Source organism: Dipodomys merriami, unplaced genomic scaffold (assembly GCF_024711535.1).
Source record: "Dipodomys merriami isolate MVZ:Mamm:240054 unplaced genomic scaffold, mDipMer1.0.p SCAF_384, whole genome shotgun sequence".
NCBI lineage: Eukaryota > Metazoa > Chordata > Mammalia > Rodentia > Heteromyidae > Dipodomys > Dipodomys merriami.
In genome coordinates, this window is record NW_027205426.1 from 1 (window position 1) to 19,303 (window position 19,303).

A 19,303-nucleotide genomic window follows, 5' to 3' on the forward strand; every position below is an offset into this window, starting at 1 on the left:
ATTTATCCATGAAGTCTTTTTTGTGTCTAAATGCACCACTGAAATTAGACAGCATTATGTGAGATATTTGACTCGCCTGTATATCAACTGGTGTTCTCTGTTTCTCAACTTTTATATGATATGGTACTTGTGCTAACTAATTGGTTCATATTGTAGTTCTACCCTGCATGTCATGTACTTTGATTATAGTCACTGACTCTATTTATGAGCCTTTTTTGTTGTGTTGTTTTTTTTGTTGGTTGTGGGACTTGAACTCTGGGCCTAGGCACTGTCCCTCAGCTCTTCAGCTCAAGGCAAGTGCTCTACCACTTGAGCCATTTTTGTACATTGTTCCATCTCCTTTTTATCTCCCATATCTGTCATTCCTTCTGTTCATTTTCAGTTTTCTGAGCTCACTAAGGTTACAGTTATGAGCCTCTGATGTTTGGCTTGCTTTGTACTCTTCATTGGCCTTTTCTCTTAAAACTGATTCTCTACCACTTCAGCCCCACCTCCATTTCTGATTTTTTGTCAGATAACGGGATAAAGAGTGAATTATTTCATCAGTGATGCTCACTGGAAACTTTGTTGGAAATGAACTATACAACATTGGGGCTAAGTAGGTCGGAAGGAAAATACTTGTAGAAAATGTGAGAGGGGGTAACAATGATGAAAAGGTAATATACTCATTACATAACTTATGAAACTGTAACCCCTCTGTAAATCACATTTGCAGTTTAAAAAAAAGTGTCATTGACTTTTCTGCCCCACATGGCTTTGACTTAGGATCCTGAGATCTTTACCTCATGATCAGCTAGCTAAGATTAGAGGATTAAGTTACCCCCAAAGATTAATTTCTCCAAAGGTCTACAATCTTTTTAATTTTTATATATCATCACCCAAACCACACCTGTTTAGATTCTTAATATTTTTATTTTGCATTTTACTTACCACAAATTATGTTATGAAAGTTTTACAGTGTAATATTTCCATACATGTGCACACTACACTTGGACCAAATTTACTTCCTCTTTAATGGATTTTCTACTACAGAAGTTCAACGATGATTTTGGTTTTTGTTTTTTGGGTTTGGGTTTTTTAGGGTTTTTTCTATTTTTATTGTGAAAATACCGTACAGAGGGGCTGTAATTACATGAGCAAAATAATGAGTACATTTCTTATCAAGGATTGTTGCCTCCTCCTTTGTTCCCCTTATAATTCCTTACCATCTCCCACCTCTCCTCCGTCCCCGCCAAAGTTGTAAAGTTCATTTTTCAACATAATGTCTTGTACATCTCATTGTTGCAGTGGGTCCACCTGTATCTCTATTTAAACCATTTGTTTTTTTTTCCCATTCCCCTCCACAAAGTATGCCAACATCAAATACAGTGGAAACCGCGGTTATATCGTGGGGGAGGGACATACAAAGCAACAAAGAAATCATCTTATAAATATGTTAGAAACAATAGCAAAAAAGAACAACCATTTGAGTCCTCATCTTGGGGTTCATTTTGCATAACATCGACTTATCTGACCATTTCTGCTTCCCTCAGACATTTACTAGTTATTGCAAATAAGGGAATCCATGGGACCTATGTTTCTTTAGGCCTGGCTTATTTCACTTAATATTTTTCCAAGCCATTCCATTTCCTAACAAATGTGGCAATGTCATTCTTTCTGATGGAGGCATAGATTTCCATTGTGTATATATACCACATTTTCTTGATCCATCCACTGAGGGGCATCTGGGTTGCTTCTATATCTTAGCTATGGTAAATAATGCTGCAATAAACATAGTTGTGCTGGTAGCTTTAGTGTGGTCTTGTTTGTGATCATTCGGGTAAATGTCTAAAAGTGGGATTGCTGAGTCATAGGGGAGCTCTATGTGGAGTCTTTTGAGGAATCTTCATACTGCTTTCCCAAGTGGTTGAGCAAGTTTACACTGCCACCAACAATGCAGTAAGATTCCCTTCTGTCAACATCCCCTTCAGCATTTGTTGTTATTAGAGTTCTTGATTATAGCCATTCTAACTGGGGTTAGGTGGTATCTCAATGTTGTTTTGATTTGCATTTCTTTTATGGCTAGTGAGGTTGAGCACTTCTTCATGGAGACACATGGCCATCCTTCTTTCCTCTTCAGAGAAGTTTCTCTTTAAGTCTTTAGCCTACTTATTTATTGGGCAGTTGTTTCTTTGAGGATTTATTGTTGGGGGATTTAATTTGTTGAGTTCCAGGTATATTTTAGATATGAGACCCTTGTCTGTTGTATGGCTAGTGAAGATCTTCTCTCAATCCGTGGGCTTTCTATTGATCTTGCTAGCAGTTCAATAATGATTTTGAGTAGCTACTGCTATGTTCCAGAACATTTCCATAAAAAGTGGCTTGTTCGTTTTATAAAGAAGTAGACTCAGGTACAAATGTGCATAAATTACAAATGAGTGTATGTTATCCAGATATGGATATATTTTAAAGTCATCACTGAAATGAAAAACTGCTAGGTCTCATGCAATTATGAGAACTTTATCAAGACATAAATAAGCAATGCAAAAAAAATTCATTCTATCTCCAAGGGAACCTTTAAAATACTAATCTGCAGGCTCTTTCATTACAGCAATTTTTTCTAAACTGGATGTTGTTGGTAATTAACAAGGTACTATATATAGTATATATATACTATATATATTATATAGTATATATATACTTCTTAATTTCTTTTTTTATTTTAATTTTAATTTTTGGTGAACATATTGTACAGAGGGGTTACAATTACATGGGAAAGATAATGAGTACATTTCTTATCAAGCATTGCGGCCTCCTCCTTTGTTTACCCTTCACATCCCTTCCCAGCCTCCCCCCAACTCCCCACCCAAACCCCGCCACGCACCAAAGTTGTAAAGTTCGTTTTTGACATGACAACTTGTACTTCTCTTAGTTGCATCGGGTCCACCTGTATCCTTAACCAACATGTTTTTTCCCTTCTCCTGCACAAACTATACCGACATCAAATATAGTGAAAGCAGGGGTTGTACATACAAAGCTACAAAGAAATAATCTTATAAATGAGTTAGAAACAAATGCATGAAAGAAAAAAACATTTAAATACTTACCTAAGCGTTCATTTTCCTAACATCACATTATCTGACCTTTCCTGCTTGACTCATACATATACTAGATATGCAAATAAAGGAAACCATGGGACCTTTGTTTCTTTGGGCTTGGCTTACTTCACTTAATATAATTTTTTCCAAGCCTTTCCATTTCCTAACAAATGGGGAAATGTCATTCTTTCTGATGGAGGCATAGAATTTCATTGTGTATATATACCACATTTTCTTGATCCATTCATCTACTGAGGGGCATCTGGGTTGGTTCCATATCATAGCTATGGTAAATAATGTTGCAATAAGCATAGTTGTGCTGGTAGCTTTAGTGTGGTCTTGTTTGTAAACATTTGGGTAAATGCCCAAAAGTGGGATTGCTGGGTCATAGGGGAGCTCTATGTGAAGTCTTTTCAGAAACCTCCATACTGCTTTCCAAAGTGGTTGAACAAGTATACACTCCCACCAACAATGAAGTAAGGTTCACTTCTGTCCACATCCCCTCCACCATCTGTTGTTGTTAGAGTTCTCGATTATAGCCATTCTAGCTGGGGTGAGGTGGTATCTCAATGTTGTTTTGATTTGCATTTCTTTTATGGCTAGGGAGGTTGAGCAGTTCTTCATGTGTCTGTTGGCCATCCTTCTTTCTTCTTCAGAGAAGTTTCTCTTCAAGTCTTTCGCCCACTTATTTATTGGGCAGTTCTTTCTTTGAGGATTTGTTGTTGGGGGATTTAATTTTTTGAGCTCCAAGTATATTTTAGATATTAGACCCTTTGTCCATTGTATGGCTAGTAAAGATCTTTTCCCACTCTGTGGGCTTTCTATTGATCTTGCTAGCTATGTCCTTTGCCATAAAGAAGCTCTGCAACTTCATGCAATCCAATTTGTCCAACCTTTCTTTGATTTGTTGGGTTTCTGTGTCTCTATTAAGAAAATTTCGACCTGTGCCAAGGAGACCTAGGGTTTCTCATATTCCATCCTGTAATGTTTTCAGAGTGTCTGCTTTAACTCCGAGGTCTTTGATCCATTTGGAGTTGATTCTGGTGCAGGGTGATATATAAGGATCTAGTTTTAGTTTTCTACAAGTAGTTAACCAATTTTGCAAGCACCATTTACTGAAGAGGCTGTCTTTCTTCTATTCTATTATTTTAGCTCCCTTATCGAAGATTAGTTGGCTATAGGTCTGTAGGTTAATTTCTGGGTTTTCAATTCTATTCCATTGGTCCTGAGGTCTGTTCTTATGCCAGTAACAAGCTGTTTTGATTACTATGGCTTTAGAGTAGAGTTTGAAATTTGGTATTGATATTCCTCCATCAGTGTTCTTTCCGTTGAGGAGCGTTTTTGCTATTCGGGGTCTTTTATTGTTCCATATGAATTTTTGGATTGCCTCTTCGATTTCCTTGAAGAATGAGGTAGGAATTTTAATAGGTATCACATTGAATTTGTAGATAGCCTTGGGAAATATTGCCATTTTCACGATGTTCATCTTTCCAATCCAGGAGCATGGAAATTTTGCCATTTTCTAAGTTCTGTTTGGAGTTCCTTTTTCTAGATTTTAAAGTTTTCATCATAGAGGTCCTTCACTTCTTTGGTTAAGTTAATTCCTAGGTATTTTATTTTAAGAGGGGCTATTACAAATGGAGTTACTTTCCTAATTTCAGCCACACTTTTCTCATTGTTGGCATACAGAAAAGCCATTGATTTTGGGGGGTTAATTTTATAACCTGCTACTTTGCCAAAGTTTTGAATCAGCTTGAGTAATTTGGGAGTGGAGTCTATGGGATTCTTTAAATACAAGATCATGTCATCTGCAAAGAGGGAGAGTTTTATTTCTTCTTTCCCTATTTGGATCCCCTTTATGTTTGCATCTTGTCTTATTGCTGTAGCAAGGCATTCTAATACTAGATTGAAGAGAAGTGGAGAGAGTGGACATCCTTGTCTTGTTCCTGAGTTAAGAGGAAATGGCTTTAGTTTTTCACCATTAAGTATAATGCTGGCTGTAGGTTTGTCATCCACAGCCTTTATTGTATTGAGGAATGTTCCATGGATTCCTAATTTTTCCAGAACCTTCATCATAAAGTGGTGTTGGATCTTGTTGAATGCTTTTTCTGCATCTATTGAGATAACCATGTGGTTCTTATCCTTTCTCCTGTTGATGTGATGAATTATATTAATTGATTTGCGTATATTGAACTAGCTTTGCCTCCCTGAAATGAATCCTGTTTGATCGTGGTGTATGATTTTTTGGATGAATTGTTGAAGTCGATTGGCCAAAATTTTGTTGAGAAGTTTTGCATCAATGTTCATCAAAGACATGGGTCTATAGTTCTCTTTCTTTGATGAGTCCCTGCCTGGTTTGGGGATGAGGGTTATGATGGCTTCATAGAATGTGTTCGGTAGTGAACTTTCTCTTTCAGTTTCATTGAGGTATTGGAGGAGTATTGGTGTGAGCTCTACTTTGAAGGCCTTGTAGAATTCCGCTGTAAAACCATCTGGTCCTGGACTTTTCTTAGCTGGGAGGTCTCTTATTGCTGTTTCTATTTCAATGCTTGATATGGGCCTGTTAAGCTGGTTTAACTCATCTTGGTTTAGTTTTGACATGTCAATATTTGCTAGGAAAAGGTCCATTTCTGTCATGTTCTCAAACTTATTAGCATAAAATTTTGAGAAGTATATCCTTATAATGTTCTGAATCTTGGTTGTTTCCATGGTGATGTTTCCATTCTCATCTCTGAGTTTATTAATTTGGGTGTATTCTCTTCTTTTTCTGATTATACTTCTTAATTTCTAAGAGAAGGTAGTATCATTCAAATACTAAGTTTCTAGCATGCATCTCTGGCTCAGACCTCATTTTTATATTATTTTTTAATTTCATATGCTTGATATATTTATTTCAAAATGGATATTCCTTCTTCCCACATTGCCATCTTCAAATTAGTAAATGAGACTTCAAGTTAAATTTCTCTGGTCCTAAATCTTCAGTGATATTTTCCATTCCTTCACTACACATATCAATTTTTCAGTTCAAATAAAACTGCAGTTTTGTCTGGGTTGTTGGGTAACCTTGTAGCTTTGATTTGTATTGTCCAGACTGCTGAAGCGGTTGAACATTTTCTCTGTATTCATTTTCCATTTGTACATTTTAATTTTGAAGGATCTGCTCATGTTTCTACCCATTGATCAAATTCTTTCCTACTACTACTTAAATTTTAGAGTTGTTTTACACTATGCTATTAATCCTCTGTGAGTTGACAAGCTACCAAGATTTTCAACCATTCATTTGGCTATTCCACTATTTCTTTCTTGTGCTAAAGCTTTTCAGTTTAATTCAACCACATTTACTACATCCAGTGCCTTGGTGGAATTTAGGGCCTTGTGAATAAGACAAAAGATGCAATCATTTAGCCATATCCAAAGCTTAATTCCTGCTATTATTGTATGAGTTATTTGGGGTTTTTCTAAAGTTACCTATATATGTATGTTCCCGTCATTTTCTCCATACTTGCAATTTTCCATTCTCTCGTTAAGAACTGATCAATTTTGAGTTTTAAGAAAATAGAAGTTGAAGCATATGATACCTAGTTTCACATTGTGTGAAATCTTACTAAGGGTACTATTTTTAAGACAGGTATTATTTGTCAACTTCTCTAAGAATCAGATATCTGTTGTTGTTTACAATTACTTCTTTGGTGTATGTTTCACTGATCTATTTGTTTATTTTTATCACAGACTTTTTTTCTTCTGCCACAAGGCTTTGTAGTATAAGAGAAAAACAGGTGTAGTGATTTTTTAGCATTGTTCTTGTGTCTTAAAAAAGCTCTGGCTAATTGAGGATTTCTTTTTACATCATTTTTATTCTTCCCTATTCTATTTTTGTAAAGGAAGTTATAGGAATTTTGATGGAGACTGCACTGGATCTATAAATGGTTTTCATTAATATGGCTATTTTCACAATACTCATTCAGCTCATCAAGAATAATGGGAGGTATTAATTCTATTCTATTTCTGCCTTGATTGCTCATGCTTTTTATTTCAGTCTAATTACATTTTGTTTCTATAGAATCTCTTCTCTCCTTTTAGAGACCTCAGTGATTGTTAAGTGAGCCCAATAGTAGTGGGTTTTTTTATTTCTGGATTATAAGTTTTCATTTCTCTGTTATAGATGTTCTGGTAATTAGGGAGCTTAAAATAGATTATAGAAAGCTATTTTACAATAATTACAATAATCCATGTTAATAATGAGGATGAGAGAAAAAGAGAAAACACTCACACAAGTAATAGATCAAAGTCTATAAGTAGATGTACAACAATGTTACAATGAAATATTTTTATTTAATATATTAAGATGAAATATTAAAGACAAAAACTGCATCTGCATTGTATTCTTCCCATCATTTGTAATAATATATTTCCAATTTGATGCTATTCTACAGTAATTACTAGATATGGCTATATTATTAACTTTTCCTTCTGCCTAAGAATTGTGTATTTATAATGTTAGAACGTTCTCAGCTAGCTTGTATACTCATTCTTACTAATAAGTTTTATACATTCTTGTATATTTTTCTTGTTTATTAATGGTTCTGCCTTTTGGATAGAGTAGTATTTCTTGTAGAACAGGTCTGGTGAAACACATTCTCTTAACTGTGCATGTCTGCTAATATCTTTAGCCCTTCACTTCTAAAGGATATTATTGCTAAGTACAGTATTTTGATGGATATATTTTTATCTTCTTAATGAAAAAAATCACTTGCAATGCTCTACTGCTTCTATGGATTCTACTGAGGAGTCAGTTATTTAGGGACACAGGCACCCGTTTGTGTTATGGCTTCCTTTTCTCTTCTAGTCTAGAGAAACTTTCATTTATAAATTTTACTTATAAGAGCTTGAACATAAGACAGCTTTCTGTAGATGGTTAGATGTCATGGTCAAATACTTGATTAACCTTTCACCTTTAGATATCTTATATTTGCATCGTAGCCTACATTATGAATTTCAAATTCTGTTATTACTTATAAGAACTAGCATTTCTAGGGGATGGGAAGGTGGCTCAGTGGTAGAGCATTTGCCTTGCATGCATGAGGCCCTGGGTTCGAGACCCCAGCACCACATAAGCAAAAAGAAAAAAGCCGGAAGTGGATCTGTGGCTCAAGTAGTAGAGCCCTAGCCTTGAGCTGAAGAGCTGAGGGACAGCTCCCAGGCCCAGAGTTCAGGCCCCAGGACCGGACCAAAACAGAAAAAAAGAACTAGCATTTCTACATTTTGGCTTTCATAACCATTTACTGAATCCCCCAAACACTAACACTTACTTTTTGAAATGTTTCAACTTTTGACAAAACATTTTTCGCATATCTTAATTCTTGCTTTCAGGTTATTATTCCATATATGTGTGTGTGTTCAATTAGATTTTCTTCAAGCTGACTGTTTTCTTCTCCTTAGAAAGATATCACTAATATGACTAGTGTCCATTGTGAAATTTGACATATGTGTGCACTTTGTTTAGAACAAGTTCATCTTGTCATTTGCCTCCATTGTTTCCTATTCTTAAAAAAAGTGTGTTGATTTCATATTACCTCAGAATGTTGTGCATACATACCCTTAAACACAGAGACATGACACAGAGAGAGAAAGATACTTTGATCCTCCTTACTCCTCTGTATTCTTTCATTTCCAGTTTCTCAGTCTATAAATATATTAGGAACATAGTAGTGATCCCCACCATGATGGACTTGGAACTGTAAAGCTTGCTTACAGTTCTCTCCTCATCCCTCATATTGGAGGCTCCTTTCTCAATACTGAGATACACAAAGATGGATGAATTCATGTTTTGTTAGGTAAATACAAATAAAATTCACTCACCTGATGTTTGAGTTCTTGTTCTGATTGATGATGCAGAAAGAGCTGTTTAATATGGTGGGTCTGTGAGCAGAGCTAACAATAGAATCTTGCTTAAATGTACTTTGCTTTTGAAAGATACTCTTAAACTGAAGATTTGTTAGCTACCTTGACCTGTCATGTAAGCACACAATATAAACTGTGTGACTCAAAACTAGAGCTTTCACACAGGTGGAGCTACTTACTCCAAGAGGAAGACAAGAAAATATGTGCTTTCTCTGATTAATTATATACGACTGTAGACATTCACACACTGAGGCCAAAGGATCATACTCAGAGGAGTGGTTGACAAAGACTTAATAGCTATGCTCAGATGATAATATAAAATAATATTCTATGAGAACAATTCCAAGAAAAGGAGACAAGAGAAATTTTAGTTGTCATGTTGCTGTTTTTGTTTTTTTTCCTTTTGTCTTGTTTGTAGAAACAAGGAGGGTACATAAATGCAGAAAAGGGGTGAACAAAGTATGACAGAGGTAAACACTAGTCAATATGTGGAAAATGAACAACTGTATGTTTTCTGGGTGGGAATGGGAGGGAAGAACCAGGAGGCAATAAGGGAAGGTGAGACATGGTTTGAAAAGAACTGTACTCAATATTCATTACTTAATTCATCTAACTGTAAACTCTCTGTACATTAATTCCACAATAGCAATAAAATGTGAAATCATTGAATAAATAAAAATGCATTACCTGTCAGGAAAAACAAATTTCATGTTTCATGAAAACCTATTACATGTTTATTGCACAACAGGTTTTTTGCTGTGGTGAATGAGGTAGCAAGGAATGAGCAAGCTCTCTTTGTCCACTTAAGTTAAATTTCTGAATCTCATTCATGACAAATTCCCTTCATGTCCTAATCTAATCATATGTATAATCATAAGACACTACATTTGCATTTGATCTCAATTGGGGGTAATGTCTTAATACTCCTTGCCAGAGAAGCAAGTATTCAATACATTAAAATCATTAGTTTTGAAATAAAAGCAGAACAAGGGTGAACAAGTACAACAATGGTACTCACTAGACACTATGTGGAAAATAAACTATGTCTTGTAGGTAGGAATGGGAGGGAAAATGTGAGACAGTGAAGGACTATCAGACAGGGTTCAAAAAGAGCTGTACTCATTATTCATTACCTGATTCATTTAACTGTAATCCCTCTGTATATCAACTATACAATAGCAATAAAATGTTAAATCATTGAATAAAATTTTATGCTCATTACACAGGTGTATCTTCAAGAACTACCAGTTTGTTTTGGCCTTGATTTTTGCTATTGAAGAGATCAACAAAACCCATGATCTTTTACAAAACTTGACTCTGGGATTTGATATCTGTAATGTTCAATTTGGAATTTCAGAAGCATTTAAAAATCCCTTCATTTGCCTTTTTGGGAAGATTCCTAACTATTCCTGTATGAGCAATAGCAAGTCTATAGCAGTACTGACAGGACCATCAGGATTAACATCTGCCCAGATAGGTACATTGCTGGACCTCTACATGTTTCCACAGGTGAGGGTGTGTGGAGTTGAGGAATATTTTAAAATGTAGAAATTGTTGCCATTTGAGGTGTTAGAAGAGAATGAGAATGAATCTATCAAATTTTGTGATATCAATGAGTAAGTATTCAAGGAAATAGGCTATGTATAGTCCCATTGTTTGAAAAGGACGGTAAATTTAGAGCAGACAAAGTGATTATTTGCAGTCTTAAGTCTTATAAATAATTTTCTTTTAAAAATCAGGAAATGGAAAATGCTAGTGTCTCACTCCTGTAGTCCTAGTTTCTAGGGAAATCAATCTCTAATTAACCAACAAAAAGCAGGAAGTAATGTGTGGTTCCATAGCCAGAGTGCAAGCCTTTAGGGAAAAATCCCAGGAAGTGCATGAGGTCCTAAGAAGTAATACCCCTGTACTAGCAAGCAAGCAAACACACACACACACACACACACACACACACACACACACACACACACACACACACACATACACACACAGGCACAAGTGCAAGATATTATGGTGAATGAAGTAAAATCAGGCTCCCAAAGAAAAAGAGGGCGTGCATTCTCTCATATGTAAATATCAAATCAAAAATGTAAAAATGAAATATGACATGGATATAGACACACCATTTCCATATATATGTATCAATCTATAATTAATATGTAATGTATGGTACACATAGGGGTGGAATTCCATGGCATAATCTCTCTAATCAAATAACACACAGTATAAAAATGAACATCAGACAAATAAAGTGTATCCTGTCTGAGTGGAGTAGGTGATTAGGGGATGTGCAAAGAGGCAGAGGAGCAGGGAATAGACAACTGGGAAAATCAACATAATATTCAAGGTATGTATGTGCAAATAAAAGTAGGAAAGTCAGGGAATGGATGGAGTTGGTATAGAAATCAGGGGTGTTTGGAAGTAGTGACAAAGATCAAAAGACAATTTACAAACAAATTGATATTTTGTACATCTATGAAACATTTTTTTTAAACTTTAAGAAAAGACTACTTTTTATCTACTTCTAGTGGTTATTTAATATATATCATGACTGAGATTGTGATTGATAGATATTCATGGCCCGGCATTAGTGGCTCATGCCTGTAAGCCTAGCTACTTAGGAGACTGAAATCTGAGGATCATGGTTCAAAACCCATCTGGGCAGGAAATTCCATGAGACTCTTATCTCCAGATAACCACCAGAAACCCAGAAGTGGCACTGTGGCTCAAGTGGTAGACTCTCACCTTTAACTGAAGAGCTCAGAGACAGAACTTAGGCCCAGAGTTCAAGACCTATGAACCACTAAAAAGAAAATTAATGGAGCATCCAATTTTCATTTCCTTTAGCTCACCTTTGGACCTTTTGATCATGCACTCAGTGACCATAACAAGTTTCCTGCTCTCTATCAGATGGCCTCAAAGGACACATCGATAGCCACTGCCATGGTCTCCTTACTGCTTCATTTCAGCTGGAACTGGGTGGGACTGTTAACATTACAAGATGACAATGGTTTGTGGATTCTTCATGAATTGAAAGAAGAGATGGCCAAAAACAGAGTTTGTGTAGCCTTTGAGCTAGCAATCCCAAACTATAGCCTGTCATTAAAAGTCATGGCACTTTATAACCAAATTAACAAATCTTCAGCAAATGTCCTCATCATATATGGTGATAATGAATCCCTACTAGATTTAATGATATGTATTGAGCAGTATCTAATAAAAGGAAAAGTTTGTATCATGAACTCACAGTGGGATTTAACCACAAAGAGGACATATTTCATGTTAGGTTCATCCCTTGTACCATTAATTTTTTCACACCATCATCCAGATGTTTCTGGATTCACAGATTTTCTCAAGGCAGTTAACCCTTCCAAACACCCAGAAGACTTTTTCCTTGCTAGGCTTTGGTTTCTCTCTTTTAATTGCTCAGATTCTGAGTCTGACTGTATAATATGGGAGAAGTGTCCTCATGATGCTTCCTTGGATTGGTTGCCTGGGCACATTTTTGACATGACTATGTCTGGACACAGTTACAATATATATAACGCTGTGTATGCTGTGGCCCAGGCTCTCCATGAAATACTTCTTCATCAAACAGAAGCACAAACAATGGGAAATGGAAAACAAACAATGTCTTCCCCTGTAGAGGTAAGATATTCTGTTTTTGATGGCACACACAATGAATGAATTCACTTCCTAGAGGGATTTCTAACAATATGAAATATAGTATTTTATGTATTTTCCAAAAACTCAAGAAATTATACTTTTGTAAAAGTCTGTGATGTACTCTAAACCTGTGCTCATGTGCTTTTAAGGAAAGGCATGCCAGTTACAGAACTGTGTTGCATTGCATGTTTTGAAAAATTCTTCTGATTCCAAATAACCTCAGTTTGAAAACTGTAAATGCACCTTTCCCTATGAGTTTCTAAGGATGACCTGATGAACAAAGGTATTCATATTTTTATGTGACCTAGTTTCATACTAATCTAGGTATTAAAATTTTATTAATATCAAACTATAGACACTGAGAGTATTCGTTTTGTAAAAACTTTAAATAGCCATATGAGAATTGTCTCATTTATGATTATATACATAAAATAGGCCTCTCTTGAACTAAGGCCTGCTACTCCTTTGCTGAGTGACCAGGATTCAGAAAGATTAATTTGTTTCCGCTAAAGATTTCTGTAGGTGCCTCTGTTATTCTTGAATTCCGAATCCAAGATTAAAGGCAATCTAGAGCATTCCTTTGCTCAGATTTTCTGTTTTAACATTGGGATGTACTTCAATGTAAGATGATATATCTCTTCTAGCTGCACCCTTTTCTGAAGAACATCCAGTTTCAAAATCCTGCTGGAGATCAGGTGATTTTAGATGACAAAAGAAAATTGGAGGCACAGTATGACATTGTGAACATTTGGACTTTTCCAGAAGGTCTTGATCTTGAGGTGCAAATTGGAAAGTTTTCTCCATATGCTCCACATGGTCATCAACTGTCTTTATCTGAAAATATGGTAGAGTGGGCCATAGAAACTACAGAGGTGTGTTGGATTTAATTGTAATGATTTTAAGGACATATAAATAAGTAAAATTCATCCTTAAGATATAGCAATAATTAGTTACCAGCAACTGACTCCAGTAATACTAGCTACTGAGGTCTGCATACCATGGTGAGAATGCAGTCTAACCAGGAATCCCTATGAGATTTTTTTTTAATTTAATTTTATTTTATTTGAGAACATACTGTACAGAGGGGCTACAATTACATGGGCAGGATAATGCATACATTTCTTACCAAGCATTGCAGCCTCCTCCTTTGTTTACCCTTCACCTCCCTTCCCATCCTCCCCCTCCCCCCACCCAATTATACCCCCCTCCCCCCACCCAATTATACCCCCCTCCCCCCCCACACCGACATTGTAAAGCTGGTTTTGACATGACATTTTGTACTTCTCATTGTTGCCACAGGTCCACCTGAATCCTTAAACGACTTGTTTGTCCCCATCTCCTCCACATGTTATACTGACATCAAATATAGTGAAAGCGGGGGTTACACTGTGGGGGAGGGACATACAAAGCAACAAAGAAATAATCTTATAAATGCGTTAGAAACACATGCATGAAAGAAACGAAAACATTAAAATACATATTTAAGGGTTCATTTTCCTAACATCACATTATCTGACCTTTTCCGCTTGACTCATACCTATACTAGATATTGCAAATAAGGGAAACCATGGGACCTATGTTTCTTTGGGCCTGGCTTACTTCACTTAATATAATTTTTTCCAAGCCTTTCCATTTCCTAACAAATGGGGAAATGTCATTCTTTCTGATGGAGGCATAGAATTCCATTGTGTATATATACCACATTTTCTTGATCCATTCATCTACTGAGGGGCATCTGGGTTGGTTCCATATCTTAGCTATGGTAAATAATGCTGCAATAAACATAGCTGTGCTGGTAGCTTTAGTGTGGTCTTGTTTGTAAACATTTGGGTAAATGCCCAAAAGTGGGATTGCTGGATCATAGGGGAGATCTATGTGAAGTCTTTTGAGGAACCTCCATACTGCTTTCCAAAGTGGTTGAACAAGTTTACATTCCCACCAACAATGAAGTAAGGTTCCCTTCTGTCCACATCCCCTCCAGCATCTGTTGTTGTTAGAGTTCTTGATTTTTGCTGTTCTAACTGGAGTGAGGTGATATCTCAATGTTGTTTTGATTTGCATTTCTTTTATGGCTAGGGATGTTGAACATTTCTTCATGTGTCTATTGGCCATCCTTCTTTCTTCTTCAGAGAAGCTTCTCTTTAAGTCTTTCGCCCACTTATTTATTGGGCAGTTGTTTCTTTGAGGATTTGTTGTTGGATGGTTTAATTTTTTGAGTTCCAAGTATATTTTAGATATGAGACCCTTGTCCGTTGTATGGCTAGTAAAGATCTTCTCCCAATTCATGGGCTTTCTATTGATCTTGCCAGCTATGTCATTTGCCCTGCAGAAGCTCTGCAATCTTATGCAATCCCATTTGTCCAACCTTTCTTTGATTTGTTGTGCTTCCGGGTCTCTATTTAGAAAATTTCGGCCTGAGCCAAGGAGACCTAGGGTTTCTCCTATTCCATCCTGTAATGTTTTCAGAGTGTCTGCTTTAACTCCAAGGTCTTTGATCCATTTGGAGTTGATTCTGGTGCAGGGTGATATATAAGGATATAGCTTTAGTTTTCTACAAGTAGTTAACCAATTTTGCCAGCACCATTTACTGAAGAGGCTGTCTTTCTTCCATTCTATTGTTTTAGCTTCCTTATCGAAGATTAGATGGCTATAGGTCTGTAGGTTCATTTCTGGGTTTTCAATTCTATTCCATTGGTCCTGAGGTCTGTTCTTATGCCAATACCAAGCTGTTTTGATTACTATGGCTTTATAGTAGAGTTTGAAGTTTGGTATTGATATTCCTCCAGCAGTGTTCTTTCCGTTGAGGAGCGTTTTTGCTATTCGGGGTCTTTTATTGTTCCATATGAATTTTTAGATTGCCTCTTCTATTTCCTTGAAGAATGAGGGTGGAATTTTGATAGGTATCGCGTTGAATTTGTAGATAGCCTTGGGAAGTATTGCCATTTTCACGATGTTAATCTTGCCAATCCAGGAGCATGGGAGGTTTTGCCATTTTTTAAGTTCTGTGTTGATTTCCTTTTTCAAGATTTTAAAGTTTTCATCATAGAGGTCCTTCACTTCTTTGGTTAAGTTAATTCCTAGGTATTTTATTTTTTGTGGGGCTATTACAAATGGAGTTCCTTTCCTAATTTCAGCCACACTTTTCTCATTGTTGGCATATAGAAAAGCCATTGATTTTGGGGGGTTAATTTTATAACCTGCTACTTTGCCAAAGTTTTGAATCAGCTTGAGTAATTTGGGAGTGGAGTCTATGGGATTCTTTAAATACAAGATCATGTCATCTGCAAAGAGGGAGAGTTTTATTTCTTCTTTCCCTATTTGGATCCCCTTTATGTCTGCATCTTGTCTTATTGCTGTAGCTAGGCACCCTATGAGATTCTTATCTTCATTTAATCTCCCAAAGATCAGATCTGGATACTGGGGTTGATCCCTTTAATCCTATCTACTCTGGAGGTTGGCATTCTCAGATCTAACACTTTATGTCAATTTAAAGGCCAACCTGGCAAAAAAAATTTGTGAGCCTCTATCTCTGTAAACTACCCAAAATCCAAGCAACCAGTATGAATTAAGTGGTAGAATGCTAACCTCAAGCAAAGAAGACTCAATGAGAGTGTCTAAGACCCTGAGTTCAAGATCCAAGATCAGCACCCCTCCAAGATTCTCAATGTTCATTTAGAATATTGTCATAAAATATAAATTGCATATTTCCTAGCAGGGTTCTAACACTGACATGTACCTGAGGAATTGATCCCTTTATGTGGTTTGAAAGGCTTACTTTGATCTCACCTGTGGAGGTTTCATTTAAGGGTTAGTTGGCCTGGTATTTGGGTATCCTTCATGAGAACAAACATTGAAAGAAGATTTTCACCACATGGCCATTGCAAAAGTAAGATGATGAGCTTGGGATTCACATAACCCTATAAAAGTGAGGTCTGTGTCTTACCTTACAGCATTTTTGAAGTTTCAAAGAGAATTCTTCATCCTTACTCTTCACTATTTCACAGATGAATAGGAGACAACTTGTAATGATATGAATTCAAGGAATCTCCACATTTCTGGCCACTGGGATTTAACTTCTCACCATTAATCTCTACTTTTTAACTTTTTACACCTCTCTGTAGTACAAGAGGCTAAACAACAAGCCTGTAGCAGATAAATGTTTTCTGGTCACATGATATGGAATCTATAACAGCATTCAATTAACTTCAAAGAAACACTGATTAATAATCCCATTCTTTGAAAGAATGGAACTTTTGTAATGTTAGGGAAATTCTAAAGAGTTACTTACACCTATCTGATTTTCCTCAGCCGGCTCACTCTGTCTGCAGTGAGAGTTGTGGTCCTGGATTCAGAAAATCCCCTCAAGAGGAAAAGGCTGTCTGTTGTTTTGATTGTACCCCTTGCTCAGAGAATGAGATTGCTAATGATACAGGTAAATTCCTGGCTGTGGGAAAAATTCATACTCTCCTAGTGCCCCAGAGTCCATAGAAATCAGTGCAAAAACTGTATATTAGGATTGCAGAATCAAAGTCTTCCTTCATTCACGTAGTAATTTAATTGAAAAAATGGATGATACTGATTCTTAAAAAAAATCAAATCATGGATTTTGATTATATATAGGATTAACTTTTTTCTAGTCTGTTGTAAGCACATTTATTCAACTACTCAGTAATATAAGTTTAATTTCTACCATATTAAAGACAAAATCCCTTTTAAGGACAAAGTCTCAATCTTTTTCAAATTTATTTTTACATTATAAACAAAACTCAAACCTTTGATTTCAATTGACCAGAACTGTTTCTAAAACAGAGCAAGTGTTCTGGGTTGGATTTGGTGTAAAATGCAGGTAAAAGTGTTGTCTATTATGACTTTATGGCTTCAAAAATGATTTGATTCTCTGGTCCCTACTTGTAAAGACAAGTGAGTAGGAGGGACAAATATTACAACTTCAAGGAAGTGCCACGATGCTCCTATTTATATTTATATACAGGAAAGTACAAGCTTCTCTATTCACCAGTTTGAATGAGGCGATTGACTTGTGCACAAAATACTGAAAATTATTATGACAGAACAAGAGATGCAGAAAATTATTGTTAGGACATTAGATATGGCAAGAAATAATATGTGTGATAGTCATTGCAAGTAAATAGTCCCAACTACACCTGTTGGAATTCGTGCAGGAACATGATGAAGATGTAAAACATATTGAGCATTTCTAATAATTTTAGTAATATTAACTGTATTCTAGTAAGTATTCAATACCAGAACTTTCTCTAAATAGAGATTTCATCATTTCTTTTAGGTAGTGAAAAAGGACTAATGATTCTTTTAATCCTCACCAGATATGCAGCAGTGTCTAAAGTGTCCAGATCATCAGTACTCCAACACAGAGAGAAACCAGTGCCTCCCAAGAGCTGCAAATTTTCTGGATTATGGGGAGCCTTTGGGGATGGCCTTGGTCTTCATGGCTCTTTCCTTATCTACACTCACAGCAGTTGTTCTTGGGGTCTTTGTGAAACATCACAACACCCCCATTGTCAAGGCTAATAACCAGGCTCTCAGCTACATTCTGCTCATTTCCCTCATCTTCTGTTTTCTCTGTTCCTTGCTCTTTATTGGCCCTCCCAACACAGTCACCTGCTTTCTACAGCAAACCACATTTGGAGTTGTGTTCACTGTAGCTCTTTCCACTATCTTGGCCAAAACTGTGACTGTGGTTTTGGCCTTCAAGGCCACTTCTCCAGGGAGAAGGATGAGGTGGCTGCTGCTATCAGGGGCTCCTAACTTCATCATTCCCATCTGTACCCTGATCCAGGTCACTTTGTGTGGACTCTGGCTGGGAACCTCTCCTCCCTTCATTGACACAGATGCACACTCTGAACATGGTCACCTCATCATCCTGTGTAACAAGGGCTCCCTCACTGCTTTCTACTGTGTTTTGGGATACCTGGGTTCCCTGGCTCTGGCCAGCTTCACTGTGGCTTTCCTGGCCAGGAACCTGCCTGACACCTTCAATGAAGCCAAGTTCTTGACTTTCAGCATGCTGGTGTTCTGCAGTGTCTGGCTCACTTTTCTGCCTGTCTACCACAGCAGTAAGGGGAAAGTCATGGTGGCTGTAGAGGTCTTCTCAATCTTGGCCTCCAGTACAGGTCTCTTGGTCTGCATTTTTGCCCCCAAGTGCTACATCATCTTGATAAGGCCAGATAAAAATCTTCTGCATGGATTCCAGGACAAAACATGGACTTCAAGAAATAAGCCCTCTTAAGATAAAACTTACCTGACTGACTAAACATATAAAAGGTGTAGACTAAATCTACTATCCTTTTATTCCATCAGATATTAATTTATATTGTTGGAATCACTTCATTAAATTAGTGACTCTTACTCATTTCTCTAGTAATGATACACTCAAAAATTGTAGCTAGAGCCAGCTAAATTTGAATTTTATTTGGTATATTTCTGGCTCTATTTGTTATGCAATTATCCCATAATCACCACTAGATTATGTTCAATGTTGACTTAACGTTGTAATTTTTCCTTCTAAATCTTTTGCCTAAATTTTCTTCTTTGGTGCCACTCCTGGTTCTTGAACTTAAAGGTTGGGTATCATCACTGAGTTTTCTACTGAAAGCTAGTGGTTTACAAGTTCAGCCACAGCA

At 36.6% G+C, this 19,303-nt stretch overlaps 1 protein-coding gene across 1 annotated transcript; it reads left to right on the forward strand.

Annotated features, from left to right (window-relative positions):
- Positions 1-10,204: 10,204 nt before the first annotated feature.
- LOC138805083 (vomeronasal type-2 receptor 116-like) lies at positions 10,205-18,909 on the forward strand (the record flags this gene model as incomplete). The annotated part of the gene is made up of 5 exons (XM_069989667.1): positions 10,205-10,487; positions 11,826-12,626; positions 13,289-13,516; positions 16,953-17,076; positions 17,987-18,909. Coding segments are annotated over 5 exons (2,359 nt in total), but the record flags the coding sequence as incomplete, so codon positions are not given.
- Between the last annotated feature and the right edge of the window lie 394 nt (positions 18,910-19,303).